The following is a 19612-nucleotide window of genomic DNA, read 5'->3' on the forward strand; positions in this document are numbered from 1 at the left end:
TGTATTTGGGACCCCACTCCTGCGGTCCAGACCTGTGCATCAGGCAGATGAGTATCTGCTTGGTTGGGTCTCATAATGCTCAAGCCACAGTGCAGCCGCCCAAATGAGCCTCAATTTCCTCTTTTCCATGAGAAGTCTCCCAGCCCAACTGGGCATACCTGCTACGTATGAAGAGCAGCAGCTGCCAAGCTGGAGGGATGGTTTGGGTGAGATACACCCAGGGTGAGCTGGCTGTGAGCAGCAGAGAGAAGCAGCATCGCCCAACCCAGACAACAGTGCAAGGCATTGTAAAGCAGCCTCCAGTACCTTAGGCCAGCAAGTGGCACTAGCAGCTTATCAGTAGCGTGCGAGCACCGAAGTGATCCCTCTGGGTGCACAGAGCAGCTGCTCCCAGTGCAGATCAAAGTGCTGCTTTTCCCAGCACTGCTGAGATAAACAGATGCCCTTCCTATAAAGGCAGCTGTGCTCGGAGCGAGGTGCACGAATGCATGCGTCCGCACCAGCCATGCCCGCGCAGGAGCTGCCGGTGGTGTTGGTGGTGGCAGCAGCACTGGTTGCTCTCATCGCTGCCAGTGGTAAGCCTGCTCTGCTGCTGGCAGATGGCTCTGTGGTGGGGGGCTGGGAGCAATGGATGGACCAGAAATGGGTGGGAGAGCAGAAAGAACCAGGTTCTCTGGTTTGGAGAGGAGGTGGGGAGGGCAATCACACACAGGGGCAGCATGGTGGGGAGGAAGGATTGGGGCAAACAGACTGTGCCAGTTATAGGCAAGTGTTATAGGCTGGTTTATCAACTGTATTGCCCTCAGGAGAGTGGTGGGCCAGGGGACAGCCCGCAATGCAGGCAGGAACCAGGATATGTGGGGACAGCACGTATACTGTGGTATCAACTACTGTTGTTCTGTTGCCATGAAAAGCTGCAAGTCTTTGCAAGCACACTGTGTGCTCAGCGTATTCATGTGGGATGCAGCTATTTGTAGACTCTGGAAAATTGATGCTACCTAGGTGCACATACTGGTGGTCACTGGTGGTCCCACAGCAGCCTGTGTATAAGCCCTCTTGTTCCCAGGATATTCATGCACAGCACAAATGGGCTGTGAACTGTTGCTACTGCTCTTCCTGACTACAGAAGAACCCACAGAATGCAGCTCTCTCTGGGATGGCTGTTGTCTGGCTGTGCAGAGTCACCCAGCCTCAGCCCTCTGAAGACACCCCTTGCTCTGCACTCCACGGGTTCACATTTCATGGAATGTGCTGGATGCACTGTGGAGCTCCTGGTCCCGACACTGGGAGAGAAGGCCGTCAGCAGAGGGATTAGTGAGCAGGAACAGGCATTGCCAGCTTTGCCCCAGCCATCTCAGCTGAGGATGGAGGCTGTGCACTGTGCTGCTGGGAGGGTGGCATGCAGGAAACTGGTCCCCCCTCACAAAACCCACACAGCTGATCTGGGTCCTGAGTGGGTCCTGTACAACCCTGCCTTTCCTTTGGTCTGGATGTGATCCCTGTTGATGTCTCATGCTCCTGCCACCAGTCACTGGTTTGCTATGTTCATGGGCCTCTGCTCTTTTTCAGGGGCAGAGGTGAATGAAGGGAATGGCCTGAGAAAGGTAAGAGATTTCTGGTTTTGTGGTTTCTGGCTTGAGATTAGATTCAGTGCCTAGCATGCTTGGGAGAAAAGCTGTTCCCAGCAACCATCCTCAGCCTCATGTGTGCTGGTGCTCCAGCATCAAGCCCACATCTGAGGACCTGTTCTTGGCCCCACTGAGCAACATGGTAGCCCCTGCCCTCTGTTTTCCTGCTGTGTGTGCCCTGCCCAGGGCAGGGGGAACCAGGTCACTGGCAGGACTTGCTCTTTCCCAGGTGCTGTGGGAGGAAGAAGTGGGTGCTTCTGGTACTGACATGGGTGCTGTGGATTCTCCTTTTCAGCCGGTGTGTAGAGAGACAGTGGAGTTGCAGGCCTGCCCCCTCCTGTACTTGCCTGTCTGTGGGACCGATGGGAACACATATACCAATGAATGCCAGCTCTGTGTGCAGAAAATGTAAGCTCATGCCCTTGGCAGAGACCTCCAGATGCCTAATTGTGGCCATCTGAAACTGGGTGCTTGGGAAATACTGTCACTCAAGCTCCCCTGTGCCTGGGAGCTTCACCGTCCTGCACTGGTAGTGCCTGAAAATAGGTGCAGGCATGTCCCCAGCCCTTGCCTGCAGCTTCCTGCCCCATTCCTAGCACCATGTTCAGTAACTACCACTCAGCTGCAGGCTGGGGGATTTAGGTTGTTGTGTTGGCAGGGGACTAATCCCACAGAAAAGCTGACTATTCATCCATTGGATCATCTTGCTAAGTCAGACCATCTGTGGCTGCATGATCAGCAGATGAAAAAGGTGAGGTCAGGAGCTCATGGCCAAAAGGCCTCTGACATGAGTGCTGGCAAGCAGAGACTGTCCAGGATGGGAGCAGGTCCCACCGTTTGGGCTGCCTGCAATCAGAGAAGGGAGAGTGGATCTTGGGCAAAAAGTCAACTAAGCGTCTAGTCTGGAGAGTCAAACAGCACCACTAAGTTCTTCAAAGGGACTTTTGCGAATGCAGATGTCTGGTTACGCGCCTCATGCCTCTTTTGGCATAACTTCAAACAAAAGGTACCACCACAAACTTTAGGATTAGGGCAGCAGGAACCCTAAGAGAAGCACAGACTGCTTTGGGGCACTGATTTTACCCAGACTGGGGAGTGACTGAGCAGGAGATCCCACTAGAAAGGGCCAGAGGGTGAAGATGAGATTGAACACAGGTCACCAGTGCACTCGCACAGCAGGTAACACAAATTGTGTGCTAGGCTGCAGGAGGACAGGGATGCCCAGCTTGTCAAGGGAAGCTGCAGGGAGGTACAGGGTAGCTGTGTCCAGCTAGTCTGGGGCATGGGAGGCTTGGGGATCTAGCAGCAGCCTATGGTTGCACATGGGATGGTGCCACACTCTTCTTGGTGGCAGTGGGTGATGGAAAACAGGGCAGCAACCACAAGCGTCACCCACAAAGGAGGGGACACTGTGGGCCAGGATGGCTTGCAGCCACAGCAGCTTTCCAGACAGGAAAGTAAGCCAATTTTATACCAGTCGGCTCTGTTCCTTGGGCTGGACAGGAGCCAAAGTATGACATGCAAAGTACTTTTTTGAGCACTTACGCTTTTTTTCCTCTGTTATTCTAGGAAAACCAGGCAAGACATCCGGATTTTGAAATATGGGGACTGTTGAGACATCTGAGCTTTCCTGAGCTGAGAAACAGGTGATTAATTGATCCTGCGTGCTCTGTACTGATTGCATGTTAAAGTTAGTGATGGTGAATAATAAAATGATGAGCACAGTCTTATTTCAACAGCACTTCTTTTATGCAAGGCTGAGGGAAAACAGCATAAGGTGGCTCCTACAAAGGGCTACTAAAAGCATACAGTCAAAACATTCATTGCAAATCCACTGTAAAGTGATGCTCTGCACTGTATTATCTCATGCACATTCTTGTGGAAAAGGCCATGTGGGAGTAGCAAGAAGCACACAGATTCCGGTGGAGAAGGTGCAGATGTTTTTTTTTCTGTAGGATGGCAACTTAGCAAAAGGAAAGTTTCTCCAGCATGGGAGAAAACATCTTCCTGGCTCCCTAGCAGACACAACAGCTTCCAGAGCTGATGTAAGTTGAAAATAGTAACATGTGCACTTCTCAGTGAAGATCTTATTCCGCTTCTTATCCAAGAACCTTTCATGACAGGAGTCTGGAAAGAGCCCAAGGGGAGACCCTGTACACAAGCGACCCCTGATTCCTGCTCTATCAAGGATTCCTGATTCCTGAAAATAGCTACCAAACTTCACTAATTACCCAGAACTGCTCTCTGGGAATTGCAGGTTCCCGTCTTGTTGCCAAATTTCAGGTCTAGGTTGCTCCTGGTGTCAGGGCCATCTCTAGGACTGGCACAGTCCAACCAGGGTAACAATTTAAGTGTGTGTTCGCAGTCCTTGGGGCTTCCTCTGTTCTTTTGTCTCCCAGATGGGACACAACCGACCTCTCACAAGATAGCTGTAACAAGACTGTACAACTTGGGTATGCAAGGGGCTCCCTTTGCTTGCTGTGGCAGACATCAGCAGGAGCTAGCTAATCCAGGACTTGCCTGATGAATTCAATTCAATTCTGCACAAGATGTTGTGTTTCTCCAGAATGACTGGTTAATATTTCTGATCAGCCTTTAAAAGTACTTCAGTGTGAGCTGAAACCCTTCCAGGACATGTCTGTGCTCACCCATAGGGAATCACACTGCTCTGATTTGCTGCTATATATACAACTCACGTGCAGGCACCTGAGTGAAAGCCCAGTGCACATGAGATGGTCAAGCAACCTAGCTGCTCGGAGTTCTCCATAGCTTATATCATCTCTGTTTTCCATGTCTGGACCCTTTCCACTTCTGCAGAGGAGGGGAGACAGCTTGCCCACCTACCCACAGCTACTGCTACTACACCATCTGCTCATTTGTCCCAGGGATCTGCGAGCCTGTTTGCTCCCTTCCAACCCTCAGGTAGCAAGGGAGGGGTGGTCTGGCTGCACATTGTTCTCTGTATTGCCAGTCCTTCTGTGCAGACCATCAAATGCACCATAGGGATGGATTTTGGTGGGGTTATCATCCCTAAAACACTTCCATAGTGAACAACACAAATGCATTTTCCCTATGGGGTTTTCTGTTCCTGATGCTGCCAGCCTAGCCACATGCAGGATGTATTAGGACAGCTCTGTCCCAGCTTTCTGGCAGGGCTGAGGGAAGATACAGCATAGCATGGTGCATAACTGGAACCCATTTTCCCCTGCACATGCAGAGTGGCTGCAGCCCTTCATTCTGTATACCCTTAGAGCCACATCTATTTATTTGCAGAGGCTAGGAAGAAACAGACAACTCCTCTGGAGAGGAAAGCTGCATGCCTCCAGCACAATGTGGATTGTTTATCTAGATACTACAGAACTAAAGCACACACTTGTGAGCCAGACATGCAGGGTCAAAGCTTGAGCAGCCTTGGGGCCCTGTTAGTATTGATGCTACATGCGGTGGATTCAGAGATACCCATACACCCCAGGGATTGCTGGATTCACCTGCTTATTTTGATATGGCTCAAGAGCAAGAGACAGACCCTGAGAGGTGCTGATTTAACACCACTACAGACCTTGGGCAGAAAGCCTAACCTTGAAGCCTAGCAGATCTGTGTCTAGCAAGGTCAGGCAAGACTAAGGAGGCAGCTGGTTGGCAACAAGGCATATGCACTGCACAGGTCAGTGGCAGGGGCTATAAACTTGGATTTGTACTTTTGCATGCAGTTTTGCCTGTTGAATTTATCCACCTGTTTCCCATCTTTTCATGCTTCAGTCAGGTCAGGGGGAGGAAGGGATTATTTGCTTTCACAGGCACCATAGTTCATCACACAGAGCTACTCACTGGTAGCCCAGCTCCCAGAGAAGTGTGCTGCAACCAGGAAAGTTGCCCCCAAAACTGCCTCAATTCAGGGAGTGAAGTTCAAGCCTGAAAATGGCTTCTCTATTGTTGTCATGTGAGACAAAACTGGAGAAGTGCCCTGACACCCTGTTAGAGTGACAGCAGACCAGCTCCCCAGCTGCTCATGTTCAGTGTGATAATCTTGGGTTCATGGCTGCATCCATTGACTGCAGGGAGGGATATGCAAGTCTCTGGATATTGCTTTGTAGTAGAAATGACAGATAGGGGTAAAGAGAGATACACTGAGTCTTGTAAAGAGCTTTGTCTTATGCATAGGTCCGAAGCCTGGTGTCTTCAGTGGCAGTCCCAACAGTGTCAGGAGATGGGCCTAGGACAGAAGGTCCTGCCCTATGTCCAGCTGTCTTTTGGACAAAGCATTCTCAGAGCTTTTGGGTAGTAAAAGCCATGTGGGGGACCATCACAGTGAGATGTACCCAAGGTTGGGAGTGTGCCCCTACCAAGGAGCTCCACCGACACTCAAGGGTTCTGTGACACTGGTGCTGCTCAGGGGGCTAGACATCTGGTTAAGCTCCTCCAGTTCCTCACCTGTGAAGCATCAGTGAAGGTAATCCAGGGCTACCTGAACCAAAATGTGGAGAGGAAGGGAGGGAAGCAACACCTGGCATATGTAAAGTGTCCAGCTGTAACAGCTCGTGCAACTGAGACTGGCCGGGAAGTTTAATATACTTGCACAAATTCATCTCTATAGCAAAAGGGATGCAGCTTTGGCCACATCAGCTATAGAGTTTTGCTGGAAAAGAAGTCTTCTTTGTTACTGGTGCTGGTGGTGGACAGGAAGGTAATCTGGGCTTTAAAATGAGTCCAGTGTCACTGGTGTTGCGGGAGAGTCTCTGCCGCTCAGTACCTCCACTTCAGAGAAGAAACAACTCGAAACTAGGCAACCGCATCTGTAATTTTCAGTCATCAATCACCAAAGCTTTCCCATGGGATAATCACTTCCTTGAGATTTAAATGAATTTGCACCTAAGAGGCTCTCTAGAGATTTCAGTTCTGAAAAGATGCAAGTGCAGGCTGTGTAAGATTTTAAAGCTCATCTATTCCATTAAGCACCCCTAAAGACACTAAAGGCACACCAACTCTTTCTTTTACAAACGTTCTTTACAAATCTATTCATTTCTACCCAGACAGAAGATTGCTGGAATGGAGAAATATTGACAGTACCATCTCTGCAGTGTCATATGGCAATGTTTTGCTGAGTCAAGAGCCACTTATCGGACCCCACCAGGCTTTGGAGTGACTGAGTAGATGGAGGGTGTGGGAAGCTGAGTTAGCCACAGACTGAGCACGCAGCTGGTTCCCACGGAGCACTGAAACACCTAGAGATTTCCATCCCGTCTTCTATGTTTCATATCATCTACAAGCAGCCCAGAATATATCAAGTTTTTTTGTAAGAATGCTTCTAGATGTGAAGTTTTGCTATGGCCAGGCATACGTAATCGCAGTTCTGGTGTCCTCAACATAAGAAGGACATGGAGCTGCAGGAGCAAATCCAGAGGGCCATGAGTATGATAAGGGGGCTTGATCACTGCCCAGACAGGCTGAGAACATTGGGGCTGCTCAGCCTGGAGAAGAGAAGGCTGCATGGAGACCTCATAACAGCTTCTGGTATCTGAAAGGGGCCTACAAGGATGACAGAGAGGGAGTCTTCATCAGGGACTGTAGCAATAGGACAAGAGGTAATGGGTTTAAACTTAAACAGGGGAAGTTCAGGTTAGATATAAGGAAGAAATTCTTTACTATAAGGGTGGTAAGGCACTGGAATGGGCTGCCCAGAGAAGCTGCGAATGCTCCATCCCTGGCAGTGTTCAAAGACAGGTTGGACAGAGAATTGGGTGGCATGGTCTACATGGTCGGGGGCTGGAACTGGATGATCTTCAGGTGCTTTGCAAACTAAACCATTCTGTGATTCTACGATTCTATGATTTAGGTTGCAGAAGACCCTTCAAATTATGAAGCCCAACTGTTAACCCAGCACTGTCAAGTTCACCACTAAATCATGTCCCTAAACACCACACATCTTTTAAATACCTCCAGGGATGATGACTCCACCACTGCCCTGGGCAGCCTGTTCCAATGCCTGAGCACCTTCTCTGTGAAGAAGTTGTTCCTAATATCAAATCTAAACCTCTTTCAGTGCATCTTCAGGCTGCTACCTCTTGTCCTATTGCTTGTTACCTGGGAGAAGAGACCAAGCCCATCTCACTACAACCTCCTTTCAGGCAGTTGTAGAGAGCAATAAGGTCCTCCCTGACCCTCCTCCAGACTAAACCCCCTCAGTTTCCTCAGCCATTCCTCATCAGACTTGTGTTCCAGACCCTTCATCAGCTTTGTTGCACTTCTCTGGAACCACAGCAACACCTCAATGTCTGTCTTGTAGTGAGAAGCCCAGAACTTTGAGATGTGATGTGTTTTCTTCCTCCCCCAGCTCTGTCTTTGCATGGTAGAGCACCTTGCAAGACAGTTTTCAAGAAGTCTGCATGATTCTGGTACTGCACAGCAGCGTCATACAGTACTGGAACATGGACATCCTCACCAGCACAGGACACCTTCACTTGTGACTGAGCAACAAGAAACTTCCCTGTGAATGACTTGGAAGCCTCACATCTCTTTATGCCATCCTGGCCCACCCGTCCATATCAGAGCCTTCCTGTATTTGCTCTGCTGCCACCACCCTGCTGCTCCTTTTGGGGCTGCTAAACGTGCCCCACCTCTCTGGAGGTAACCTGTAATCTGCAGTGGACAAGGGGACAGCTGGGTCTTCCCACTGGTTTTACTAGGGCTACTCATTGCAATCCTGCTTCCTGAGAGAAGTGCTTTGCTCATAGCCTGGACCAACAAGTCACAGGGAAGTCCTGAACACAAACAGGCATTTGTGACACAAACAGGCTGGAGTGACAGTCTGTCTGGATTTCCCAGGAAGGTGGTGCAGCCCTTGGATAGGTCGCATGAATTTGGCAATCTCCATCCGTAGGGGTTTCCAAAGTGTACGATGCCACAGGGCTCTAAACTTGTGCAGCAGAAACTCTTGCTGAGAGAAGGGCTGCAGTGGATACAGAGGTCCCTTCCCACCAGCACTACTAGGGTCCTCTGCGAACACCTTTTAAATAGCATACATCCCATTTCAGACCTCACAAGGGGTCCTTAAGGACTAATAACAGTTCTCTGCACCCCACTCTGGAAACCAGTAGAAAGGCAGTGCTGCATCCTGCCCTGCTGTGCAGCTCCTTTCTGCTATAAAGGAGGGCATTTGAGTTACAGTTTAGCAGCAATGAGTGTAAATTTATCTGAACTATAATTATTTTCTGTATAAAAGCGCTAACTTTTGCTCCAACTTTGTGTGGATCTTTCGCAATCCACAGTAGATCCTGGGCAGACTCTATACCTTTGCACTCTGATAAGGAGAACATTATTATCCTGCTAGTGGCCAGGCCAGATAAGAGGTTTTGGGCGGGCAGTCTGCATTTTTTTCAAGCCCTCATTATGCTGCACCAGTATCTCCAGATGCTCTTCTGAGGGAGTTAGGCTGCTTCCTATTCAACACCGGGAAGAGCCATGGCTAGTCCACAGCAAGGCAATACTAATTTTGATCTTTCTGATCCACCCGCTGTGGCCCATAAACACCATGGAGAGGAAGGTAAGGATGAGAACACTCCTAACGTGAGTTTTTGGGGAGGAGAGAGGATGATCTTTGTCACCAGCGGTTTCTAAAAATTGAGTTAATAATTAACAGTTTATGCTTGGGGGATGGAGGATGCACACTTAACTACAAGGGTGTTTTTTTCTGTGTCATGTTTCAGATCACAGAGGCAGAAGCACCTGTAAATGCTTTCTAACTCAAAATCCCTCTGGCAGCATCAATATATTGCCTATCTGCAGACTTGGCAATACTGTCTCATTGCTCTTTTAGCTTGATGGATAGTTTTTTCTTTTAATTTCAACTCTACCTTTGTGTTCTTACCTAGATTGTTTTTCACCAGGACACAGATGTTTTACTGAGATCTTTCCTGCTTAGTGTTAACAGCTGACAGCTCTGGAGCATCTGTGGGAGTGCTCCCTTGGACCAGTGAGAAAGGAGTGAGTGGTGTTTGCTACTCATGCAAAACAATTTGCTCAGGATGGGTAGGGAAGGAAACTGATTGCAAGCAGCTTAAAGCGCTTTTATGGGTCACAGGACCTATCAAAAGGGAAAGTTACTTACCTTGGCTGTGCAAGGGGTGTGCAAAGGATTAAGTACTTTAGTAGTTAAACTGAAGCAGATCCTGCTACTGCACCTTGTAACCTCATCATTCGAGGCTCTTTTCTTCCTTTTGCTATGTGCATGGCAGGGTCATCTCCTGCTGGCTGTACCCTGTTGCTTCTTACACTGCTTCGTGTCAGGGAACAGCCTCACAACTGGTGAATGTCTGCTTGTATTGTGCAGACCAAGTTCAATGCTGGACTGCACTCAGAGGCTGACACTCTCTCTAGTGATGCTGAGGTGACCCTGCCATCACTAAGAGACTCTGGCACTATCATTGTATGTTGCCTTCAGAATTGTGCATACTGCTGTGCCCTTTCTCTTGTTAGGCTAGGTTTTTTTTTAGGAGAGGAGCCCTCTTTTCCTCTATGGCACTACTGTGCTCAGAGCAAAAGGTGGTAAATCTCCTCTAGAATGGCTAATTCCCTGGCTCATTGGCAAAGCACAAGACCCTGAAAAGTCCTTGAGAAGTAGAAGCGCTACTTAGCACCAACAAAAACATCAGTGTGTTATCAGCACTGTCCTGAGACTGAAACCAAACATGGCCCTGAACAGGCTCCTAGGAATTAAAACATAACTGAGGAGGGCTCATTGCAGTCATTCTCTGTCTAACAGGGGCTAAGAGACGTGAGAGCCATACTCCTTTTAGGGGTGCATAGGGAAAGGCAGGAGGCACCCAGTCCACATTGCCAATACGGCTGGATAGAAAAGCAGAAAAAACATAAAGGTTGAGGGTGGTGCAGAGACCAAATATGCAGGGTTTAAGGTATTCCTCCTTCCCTGGACAAGGCCCTGCACTGCTTGATGTAATTTTAAAGTTGGCCCTGCATGGGGTGATGGGGATGCAGGGTGTCTCTTTCTCCTGGTGGCTGTAGGTAACCTGCACATCTTGCCTAAATCGGAGCCAGTCTGACCCACAAGAGTCAGTCCATCTTCAGCCCTGACATGGTCTTCTTCAGAGTTGCAGTCCAGCTTGGGGCAGCTGTTGTTTCTAGGGACCAGTCTCCTCACTTCCAGCAATGTGTACTAGCCCTGTCCTGTTCTCTGGTTGGGTCAGCATCACCCCCCATATCTCATCCTAATGCACACAAGCATGTGCTTACAGGAAAGCATGTGCCCTCTGGCTCATCCTCTCCTCACCCCAGAGCTGCAGCATCAGCAGGAAAATTGCAACTAGAAGTTCAGAGTAACTTTCAGCACAGGAGCACAAGAGCTTTGGGGGTATTCATTATGAGATCCTACCCACTGAGGCTGAGCTGGAGGTACAGCACCCAAACAGTTTCACCTGCTTCATGACAAAAAGAGCATGGCTTCTTGCACCAGTGTTCTGTTAACAGGCAGGGAGGTGTTGAATTGTCATGTCAACACTCAATTTTTCCTTGCAGAAATCCCTATCTCCCGGCGCTTGAGAGACCGTGAGATGCTCCGGAAAAGAAAGGAAAAAGCCCAGGAGAAGAACTCAGCTTACTGGATTTATAGGTAAAAACCTGCTTATGCTGTGGGGTTGTTTTCTTGGTGCACTTAACCTGAGCCCAGGCATGGCATCCTAGCAGTTCGGTCTTTGCACAGGGAGAGAGCAGAACTTGGCCCCATCAGTCTTCGGTGGAGAAAGGTGAAGGTCTAGGCAGGCACTGGGGGGCAGAGTCAGATGGGGGTGGTTATGTAGGTGCTTGGTTGGGTGGCAAGGAATTTCCAGCCACAGCGTGGAGCTGGGGGAGATTTTGGTGCCAAGCTCCCACCTGCCAGTGCAGCCACAGGGGAGGAGGGCTGGGGAAGGGCAGCTTCTGCTGGGATGGACTGGGGCACAATTACAGCAAAGGCAAGAGGCCTTGGGGCAGGAGGCAAAGTCCTCCACCCCAAGCCCAACCATCATTCATGTGAAATCCCCTTGCAGGGAGCCAAAGATCAAAAAGCAGAGGAAAAACAGAGGAGACAAGAAAGGAACGAGCTACCAGCCAGTGGTGGAACCCAAACCAGCAGCACAACTGAAGGTGGAATCGGAGGTGGAACTGCAGGCAGGACAGTCAAAAGAATCAGTGGAACAACACGTGGAAGAACTGGAAGTTTTCCAGCCCAAGCCTAAGGTGCAGGAGACGGCTGAGGCAGTGGCATTCAAGCCAGCGCCACCTGAGCCAGTGCAACAGGAGCAGTCATCTGTGCTGACTGCCCAGGGCCCGTGTGCTGGGATACCAATGGGAGGTATGGATGGGGAGCTGGCAAACAGTAGCCAGGATGCTGTGGGTGAGCTGCTGGCTCTGTGGGGCTTGAGAGCAGTGCAGAGCCACCTCTTGAGGACTATCAGCCAAGGTTACCCACCTGATCAACAGCCAGCCTGCAGCACCAGTAGGGCACAGGTCCCTGCCCCACCAAATGTGATGACCTGGGTAGCTGTGTGTGGACTTAAACCACAACACTGTGAATGGGTGGGGGGATACTGGGGCTGTAGGGGCAGATACCACTCTCCAAGTCATGGGGAGTGATAAAAAGCCCACTACTGTCAGTAGAGTTCCTGGCATGGGGCCTGTGGTCCCTGGTCCTAAATGGCTGCTTGTCCTACAGACACCTCTGTGGCTCTGCCAAAAGCCAGGTTAGGGCAGAGATGCTGTGCAGAGAAGATGCAGTCTCTTCAGACCAGAGCTGGTCAGCAAGGGAGGGCCAAAACCCGGGCACACCCTGTCCACAATACACCCAGTTTCAGGGCTGACACTGGGATGGGGGGAAGGTTGTCACTAGCGCAACAGGTTCCTGCAGAAACCCCTTTGAAACCCACTGGGGCTTTACCCTCTCCAACTTCCCTCCGCTGCCCCTGGGCTGCTGCATCCTTTAAAATGCAGGCAGGCCACCAGGAGCTGCCTAACACCACAGGCAATCTCAGGAGCCTGTCTATGGGGGCTTTAGCTCAGCCTGGAGGGGTAACACATGAGAACACCACAGTGTGAAATAACCCGTTTCTTACATGTCTTACAGGTGATGAGGAGCTGCTGAATCTGCCCGAAGCAGAGATACCTGATGATCTGAATGCTCCTCTGGATAGCCTCTGCCAGGATAATGAACACATTCCCTTTTTCTTTTAGTTTTCTGATCAGGTGTTTTCCTGTTCAGGATGTTTTGACTCCTGCCTAAAAAACTCCAACAGGTACTGCAGAGTGATTTTGACCTGCTCTTTCCTTGTAACAAAGCCCATACGCTCCTAGTCACTCTTTGCTCTTCTTTCAACTTAGAATTAGGGCAAACATACTCACTGCGCTCCTAGCTAGCTGGAGCTGCTTAGCTTGGGCTTTTTCCTGCACACAATAAAACAGGCACATGTTTCATCATCTGAAGTCTGAAGTCTTTCTTATAGTCTCTTTCCCTCCCAGTAAACAGCTTGGTTTCCTAAAGCCTGGAAACCATTTTGGTTTCAGTTTCTGGGCAGCCTCACTGCAAGCTTGGTGAGCCACTGCATTCAAGCAAACAGAAGATGGTTGCAAACAGATCTGAGTGCAACATGCTAGGAAATGGCATCTGGGGCAAAGACAGGAACCTCTCTGTGCCCTTGTCTCCGCAGCCTCACACACAGAGTTTCTCCTAAAGCCATGAAGGAATGGGGTGCCTCTTGGCCCACATTTCGGGTTTTGTGGTCTTCTCTTCTGTGCATGGCTGGGGAGATGTCTGTCTTATGTTCCTGTAATAAACTGACACGAGGGGTCTTTCTTCTCCTGATGTGGGATGGAGGTCTCTTGCCATTATCTGTCTTACCAAGGCCTGTCTCCCACGCTGGCCAGGCCTCCATTTGAGTGATTTAAGGACTTTTTTGTGGCTTCAGGGATGTCACTGCTGCTGTCCCAGAGCCCTGCAAGTCTCTGTGTCTCAGCAGATGTGGTATGTCACCAGTGACACAAGTAACACTGTCTCTCCAGTGACAGGATGGACATCACTGAGTCATGCCCCTGCTTTGGTCCCAGGGATGTCACACTGAGGGGCACAGCCTCCTCAGTCTGAAACCCTGGGATGACCCCTGCAGTTACACCACCAGAAGCCCTAAAGCATTTGGTGGGTGTCAAAACAAAAAGCATCCAGCAGTGCCATAACAAAGCAAACGCAGCCCATTCCCCACAGGCAGCTTCTGGAGCGATGGGTCTCTCTATACATGTATCCTGGTGACATTTCAGTCTCCACAGACATCTCAGCTAATGCAAGCTTGAGTGACTTATACCTCTGGGAAAAGAGCAAGGTCTCTTACTGTCATGGTTTAAGCCCAGCTGGTAACTCAGCACCACGCAGTCACTCACACAACATCTCCTTCCACTTCCCCGGACAGAACATGAAAGATTGAAAAGCCCTTGATCAGGGTAAGTGCTACTGAGCAATAACTGAACTAGCGGTGTGTTACCAGCATTGTTCTCAGACTAAAGCTGAAATATAGCACTGTGCCAGCTACTAGGAAGAAAATTAACCCTCCTGTCGGTCATGGAGGGCACAAAACAACCGTAACCTTCCTTCTCCAGTGTTTAAGTGGAGGTGCAAGAGGTGGCAAAGGCCTGGCAGAGTGAGGCAGGGTGAACACGGGGCAATGATCATTGCTGAAACACACATGGTCCTGCACTGCAAAGGCTGGAGAACTCCCTGTGACCACAGGCTCCCAGGAACCAGAGAAAAGACCTCTGCAGAGATGGCAGTCACCGCAGGGCATGTGTGCCCTGACTTAGAGATGCTCTCAATCTAACTGGGTTCTTTGGCAACCAGTAAGAAGGATGCGCCTGCAAGCAACAAATCTTATCGCAAAATAAACAAGGAAAAGATAAAACATTCCTCAACAGCACTTTCACTCCCAACACACCATTTCGTTCTCTGATAAGAGGTCAGGTAAAAGAGCTCTTGGTATACAGACAGGGTGCAGGTGCAAAGCTGGACACAAAGAGGTCCATGTGCATCCATCATCGAGGTAGGTCCTGCTCTCTGAATGGATCTGTGTATAGAGAGGGAGGCTGCTGTTTCTCACAAACAGTGCATCACTTTATCCCTCTCTTCCCTCCTTTCTGAGCCCCAAACAGATGTCTTTACCTGTCCAATAAAGGAATATGCCTTCCTTTGGGATGACAAACAGGGTGTGGGTCTGACTTGAAGGTGAAGGCTGGGACTATAGCCTTCTTGATGATGAAGAGTAAGTGCAGGGAGATGGCTTCTGAGCCGTGGGGCAAGCACAGAGAACTGAGTCAGTGCCTGGCACAATGCTCTTCTCCTTGCTGTGCTGTACTACAGTGTAAGAGGGTTGCATGAGGCTTTTCCAGGATGCTCTGACCTGCTGCCTGAGCCACACAGACCAAAGCGGGCATGCTATGATATGCAGTGGGTATGACCACTGTGATTGTCTCCTTATTCATGAGACACAGCTTGGTGTTCTCAACGGGCTTAGGCTGCCCATACTGCTGTGAGGTCCTCTCAGGGCTGCAGATCCTGCCCCCATGTCCTGCAGAGCATGGGAGCCACCCTGAGGGCTGACAGGACAGCCAGGGAGAAGGAAGTTGACATCATACTCAGGAGAACCAGACTCTTCTCTGTCCACAGCTAATTACCCTTCAATATCTTCCCAGGAAACATTCTTCCCTGGAAGAAGTTGTTTGGTTTGTGCAACCTCCTTCCTGCTTCTCAAACTGCTCTTGTGAAACGGAGTGCCCCCACATTCACAGAGAGTCAGTGATTTGTGGCAGGATGTTGCTCATGGGTGGTGTTTTGAGCTGGGAGCGTTTTCTGGCCCTTAGCAGAAGTCATGGGTAAGCCTGAGCAGAAAAAAGTGGGACAGCAACTTAGAGAGAGAGGTCAATGAAAAGCCATTCCACCCCACAAGAATCTGGTCCTGCAGAGATAAGAAAACTTTCTGGTTGATTTACTAATATTGACTTCAAGTAGTAAATCCTGGTGACAGCAAATACCCACTCCCTCTTTGGGCATCATTTCTTGCTCAGAGTGCAAGCTCTGATCCTTCCTGTTCAGTGTTCACCATTTGAATAAACACCTCTCTATTACTGCCAGGATCGTAGCTATGTGTCCACCGAGCTCAGCAGTGCTCCTCTTGCTGGCCTGGCTCTCCTGTTTCACCAGGAAACCGTACAACTGTAGGAAAAAGTGTGAAGAGGTACCTGGAGATCTTGAACCAAGCGCCTGCACAAAGGACATCCAGCTCTGACCAGACTGCTCAGAGGGTTTTCCAACGAAGTGCTACCATTTCCAACATTAGAGACACCACTGGCCCCAAGTGCCCATCCCAGGCACTGCAAGGGAAGAAAGTTTTCCCTCATCACAGCTTTTGCTCTTTGCTTCTTGCCCCACGATGGTGCACTTCAGAGAAGACCCCACCAGCTCCATCTTCCCTGGAGCTCTCTGGGACTGCAAAGTAGACTTCACACTTGCCTTCTCTTTTCCAGGTGAATAAATCTGGTTCCCTCAGCCTGTCCTATGCTCCAGATCTGTATCTTATGGCCTCAGCTGGTCTCCAGAATAACAATGTCTTTCTTGTACTGGGTTACCCTAACTGCATCCAGTATTCCAAGTGTGGGCTTGTACACATCAAGCAGGGTGAATGGCCACTTTCCTCAGCCCCCTGGCTGAAACTCAATCCATCTGTCTGAACCTGGAACTTTTAGCATGATTGTGCCTTTGTCACCCACAAGATGCCTGAGGTTTTCACTAAAAAAACGGATAACAGAGAACAAAGAAACCAAGACATGACCATGTGAGAAACAGTGTGATTTGATCTTTGTAGGCTTAATAATGACTTTGAAAGGAGGTTGGAGCAAGATGGGGGTCTTTCTCTTCTCCCCAAGTAACAAGCGGCAGGACAAGAGGTGACAGCCTCAAGCTACACCAGGGGAGGATTAGATTGGATAGAATGAACAACCTCTTCACCAAAAGGTGACTGGAAGAGCTGCCCAGGGAAGTCACCATCCCTGGAAGTGTTCAAAACTGGTGTGGGTGAGACCCCTACTGACATGGTTTAGCGGTGGTCTGATTCCAGTGCTGGCTGGTGGACGGCTGGGCCTAAAGCTCTTTTCCAACCTACCTAGTTGATCCTGTGATTCTTGGATTCTACTTTCAGCCCTCTTCTGCACACACCATCTTCCACGTCATCTGCAAAAGCACGGGACGTGGCTTGAGCACGGAATTGCATGTCCCTGGAAATCACCCCTCGTTTGCCAGCGCGTTTACCTGCAGACCGGAGCCGCAGCTCCAGCGCCGCGTTTTCACAGCTCAGCCCCCGGTCTGTGGCAGCATTACCGAGAACCAGAGCTGCAGCGCGGAACTAGAGGCTGGGCCCCAGCCCCAGCGCGGCCCGCCAGTGCTCTCTAGCGGCAGCGCCGCTCCCGGGGTACCGGGCGCTGTGGGACATGCAAAAGGGAGGATTCCCTTCCTAACAGTGGTAATCGCGGCGCTTCCGGTAGCGTTAATGTACCGGAGTCGAGACCTGATGTGGCAGAGAGGTGGTATCTTGTACCCACACATATGGGAAGGCTTGAAACCGTTTGCCCTGGTTTGATTATTGTGTCATGATGGAGTGATTGATGCCACTGTCCCTCATATTTGAAAAATCATGGCAGTCAGGTGGGATTCCCAACGAATGGAAAAAGGGAAATATAACCCCCATTTTCAAGAAGGGGAAAATGGATGACCCGGGGAATTACAGACCAGTCAGCCTCACCTCTGTGCCTGGCAAAATCCTGGAGCAGATTCTCCTGGAAGGCATGCTAGGGCACAGGAAAAACAACAAGGTGCTTGGTGACAGCCAGCATGGCTTTAGTAGGGGAAAATCCTGCCTGACCAATTTGGTTGCCTTCTATGATGGGGTTACAGAAATGATGGGCAGGGTTGGAGCAGCTGATATCATCTACGTGGACTTGTGCAAAGCATTTGACACTTTCCCACACGACATCCTTGTCTCTAAATTGGAGAGACATCAGTTTGATAGAGGGACCACTCAGTGGATAAAGAGCTGTCTGGATGGCCACATGCAAATAGTTGTGGTCAATGGCTCAATGTCCCATTGGGGAGCAGTAGCGAGTGGTGTCCCTCAGGGATCGGTGTTGGGACCGGTCTTGTTTAATATCTTTGTCGCTGACATGGACAGTGGGATTGAGTGTGCCCTCAGCAAGTTTGCTGATGACACCAAGCTGTGTGGTTCTGTTGATACACTGGAGGGAAGGAATGCCATCCAGAGGGACCTTGACACACTTGTGAGGTGGGCTGATGCCAACCTCATGAAGTTCAACCATGCCAAGTGCAAGGTCCTACACCTGGGTGGGAGCAATCCCAGGCACAGCTACAGGTTGGGCAAAAAGGAAATTCATGGTAGTCCTGCGGAGAAGGACTTGGGGGTGTTGGTCAATGAGAAACTGAACATGAGCCATCTGCAGTGTGCACTCACAGCCCAGAAAGCCAACCGTATCCTGGGCTGCATCATGAGGAGCGTGACCAGCAGGTCGAAGGAGGTGATCCTGCCCCTCTACTCTGCTCTTGTGAGACCTCACTTGGAGTATTGTGTGCAGTTCTGGTGTCCTCAACATAAAAAGGACATGGAACTGTTAAAACAAATCCAGAGGAGGCCACGAGGATGATCAGGGGACTGGAGCACCTCCCATACAAAGGCTGAGAAAGTTGGGGCTGTTCAGCCTGGAGAAGAGAAGGCTGCATGGAGACCTCATAGCAGCCTTCCAGTATCTGAAGGGGGCCTACAGGGATGCTGGGGAGGGACTATTCATTAGGGTCTGTAGTGACAGGACAAGGGGTAATGGGTTGAAACTTAAACAGCAGAGGTTTAGATGGGGTATAAGGAAGAATTTCTTTACTGTGAGGGTGGTGAGGTACTGGAATGGGTTGCCCAGGGAAGTTGTGAATGCTTCATCCCTGTCAGTGTTCAAGACCAGGTTGGACAAAGCCTTGGGTGATATGGTTTAGTGTGAGGTGTCCCTGCTCATGGCCTGGGTTTGGAACTGGATGATCTTAAAGGTCCTTTCCAACCCTAACTGTACTATGATTCTGTGGTTCTATGGTTGCTTCAAGTCAGGCTTTCTTCTTTCTTTAATTTAGAAGAAAAGGGATCTTCACCCTCCATGGAGATGAAATAGGTCAGAGGAAAAACTGTTTCCAAGAGGAAAAACTGTTCTTCACAACATGACTTCCTTTTTTTTTTTTAATCTAAATGAATGTGTTAAGCTCTGGGATCCCTGCACAGGAGGGACATGGAACTGTTGGAGCAAGTCCAGAGGAGCACCATGAAAATGATCAGAGAGCTGGAGCACCTCTGCTATGGAAACAGGTTGACAGAGTTGGATTTGTTCAGCCTGGAGAAGAGAAGGCTCTGGGAAGACCTTAGAGCAGTTTCCAGTGCCTAAAGGGGGCCTACAAGAAAGCTGGAGAGGGACTTTTTACAAGAGCATGTAGTGACCGGAAAGGGGGAATGACTTTAAGTCCAAAGAGGGTAGATATAGATCAGATATAAGGTAGAAATTCTTCCCTGTGAGGGTGCTGAGGCGCTGGCACAGGTTGCCCAGAGAAGCTGTGGCTGCCCCATCCCTGGCAGTGTTCACGGCCAGGCTGGATCGGGCTTTGAGCAACCTGCTTTAGTGGAAGGTGTCCTGCCCATGGCAGGGGGTTGGAACTGGATGAGCTTTAAGTTTCCTGCCAATCCAAACCATTCTGTGATTCTGATTCCCTGCATAAAAAGTCCAAGCTGTGAATATTCCTCTGCTTTGTTAACAATAGCACTCCAGGCACAGCCTCTCACACAGAGTGGGACCACTCACTAGGCATCTGTGGCCAACTCAGTTATTTCTGCTATTGCCTAGAGAACAGAGCCATGGTGAGGTCA

At 49.8% G+C, this 19612-nt stretch overlaps 2 protein-coding genes across 3 annotated transcripts; both read left to right on the forward strand.

Annotated features, from left to right (window-relative positions):
- The first annotated feature begins 505 nt into the window (after positions 1-505).
- Positions 506-3243, forward strand: SPINK4 (serine peptidase inhibitor Kazal type 4). The gene is made up of 4 exons (XM_005141485.1): positions 506-575; positions 1570-1604; positions 1924-2036; positions 3198-3243. Exons 1-4 carry the CDS (start codon positions 506-508, stop codon positions 3241-3243), a joined length of 264 nt encoding a protein of 87 aa, XP_005141542.1.
- A 5814-nt stretch (positions 3244-9057) lies between these two features.
- HEMGN (hemogen) lies at positions 9058-13088 on the forward strand. Of its 2 annotated transcripts, none has more exons than XM_031042267.1 (4): positions 9058-9168; positions 11157-11250; positions 11633-11970; positions 12739-13088. In XM_031042267.1, exons 1-4 carry the CDS (start codon positions 9087-9089, stop codon positions 12843-12845), a joined length of 621 nt encoding a protein of 206 aa, XP_030898127.1. In that variant the 5' UTR covers positions 9058-9086; the 3' UTR covers positions 12846-13088. The 2 variants fall into 2 exon arrangements, with proteins under 2 accessions (XP_030898127.1, XP_030898128.1); XM_031042268.1 differs by having other exon boundaries at positions 11666-11970.
- The last annotated feature ends 6524 nt before the right edge of the window (positions 13089-19612 follow it).

Source organism: Melopsittacus undulatus, chromosome Z, assembly GCF_012275295.1.
Source record: "Melopsittacus undulatus isolate bMelUnd1 chromosome Z, bMelUnd1.mat.Z, whole genome shotgun sequence".
NCBI classification, from domain to species: Eukaryota; Metazoa; Chordata; class Aves; order Psittaciformes; family Psittaculidae; genus Melopsittacus; species Melopsittacus undulatus.

Bases quoted from the DNA above. Each gene is read 5' to 3' on its own strand.
- HEMGN (XM_031042267.1), top strand. From the start codon at position 9,087: ATGGCTAGTCCACAGCAAGGCAATACTAATTTTGATCTTTCTGATCCA. The intron at 11,251-11,632 runs GTAAAAACCTGC...CTCCACCCCAAG, and splicing joins TCAGCTTACTGGATTTATAG to CCCAACCATCATTCATGTGA. The intron at 11,971-12,738 runs GTATGGATGGGG...CATGTCTTACAG, and splicing joins TGCTGGGATACCAATGGGAG to GTGATGAGGAGCTGCTGAAT.
- SPINK4 (XM_005141485.1), top strand. From the start codon at position 506: ATGCCCGCGCAGGAGCTGCCGGTGGTGTTGGTGGTGGCAGCAGCACTG. The intron at 576-1,569 runs GTAAGCCTGCTC...GCTCTTTTTCAG, and splicing joins TGCTCTCATCGCTGCCAGTG to GGGCAGAGGTGAATGAAGGG. The intron at 2,037-3,197 runs GTAAGCTCATGC...CTGTTATTCTAG, and splicing joins CAGCTCTGTGTGCAGAAAAT to GAAAACCAGGCAAGACATCC.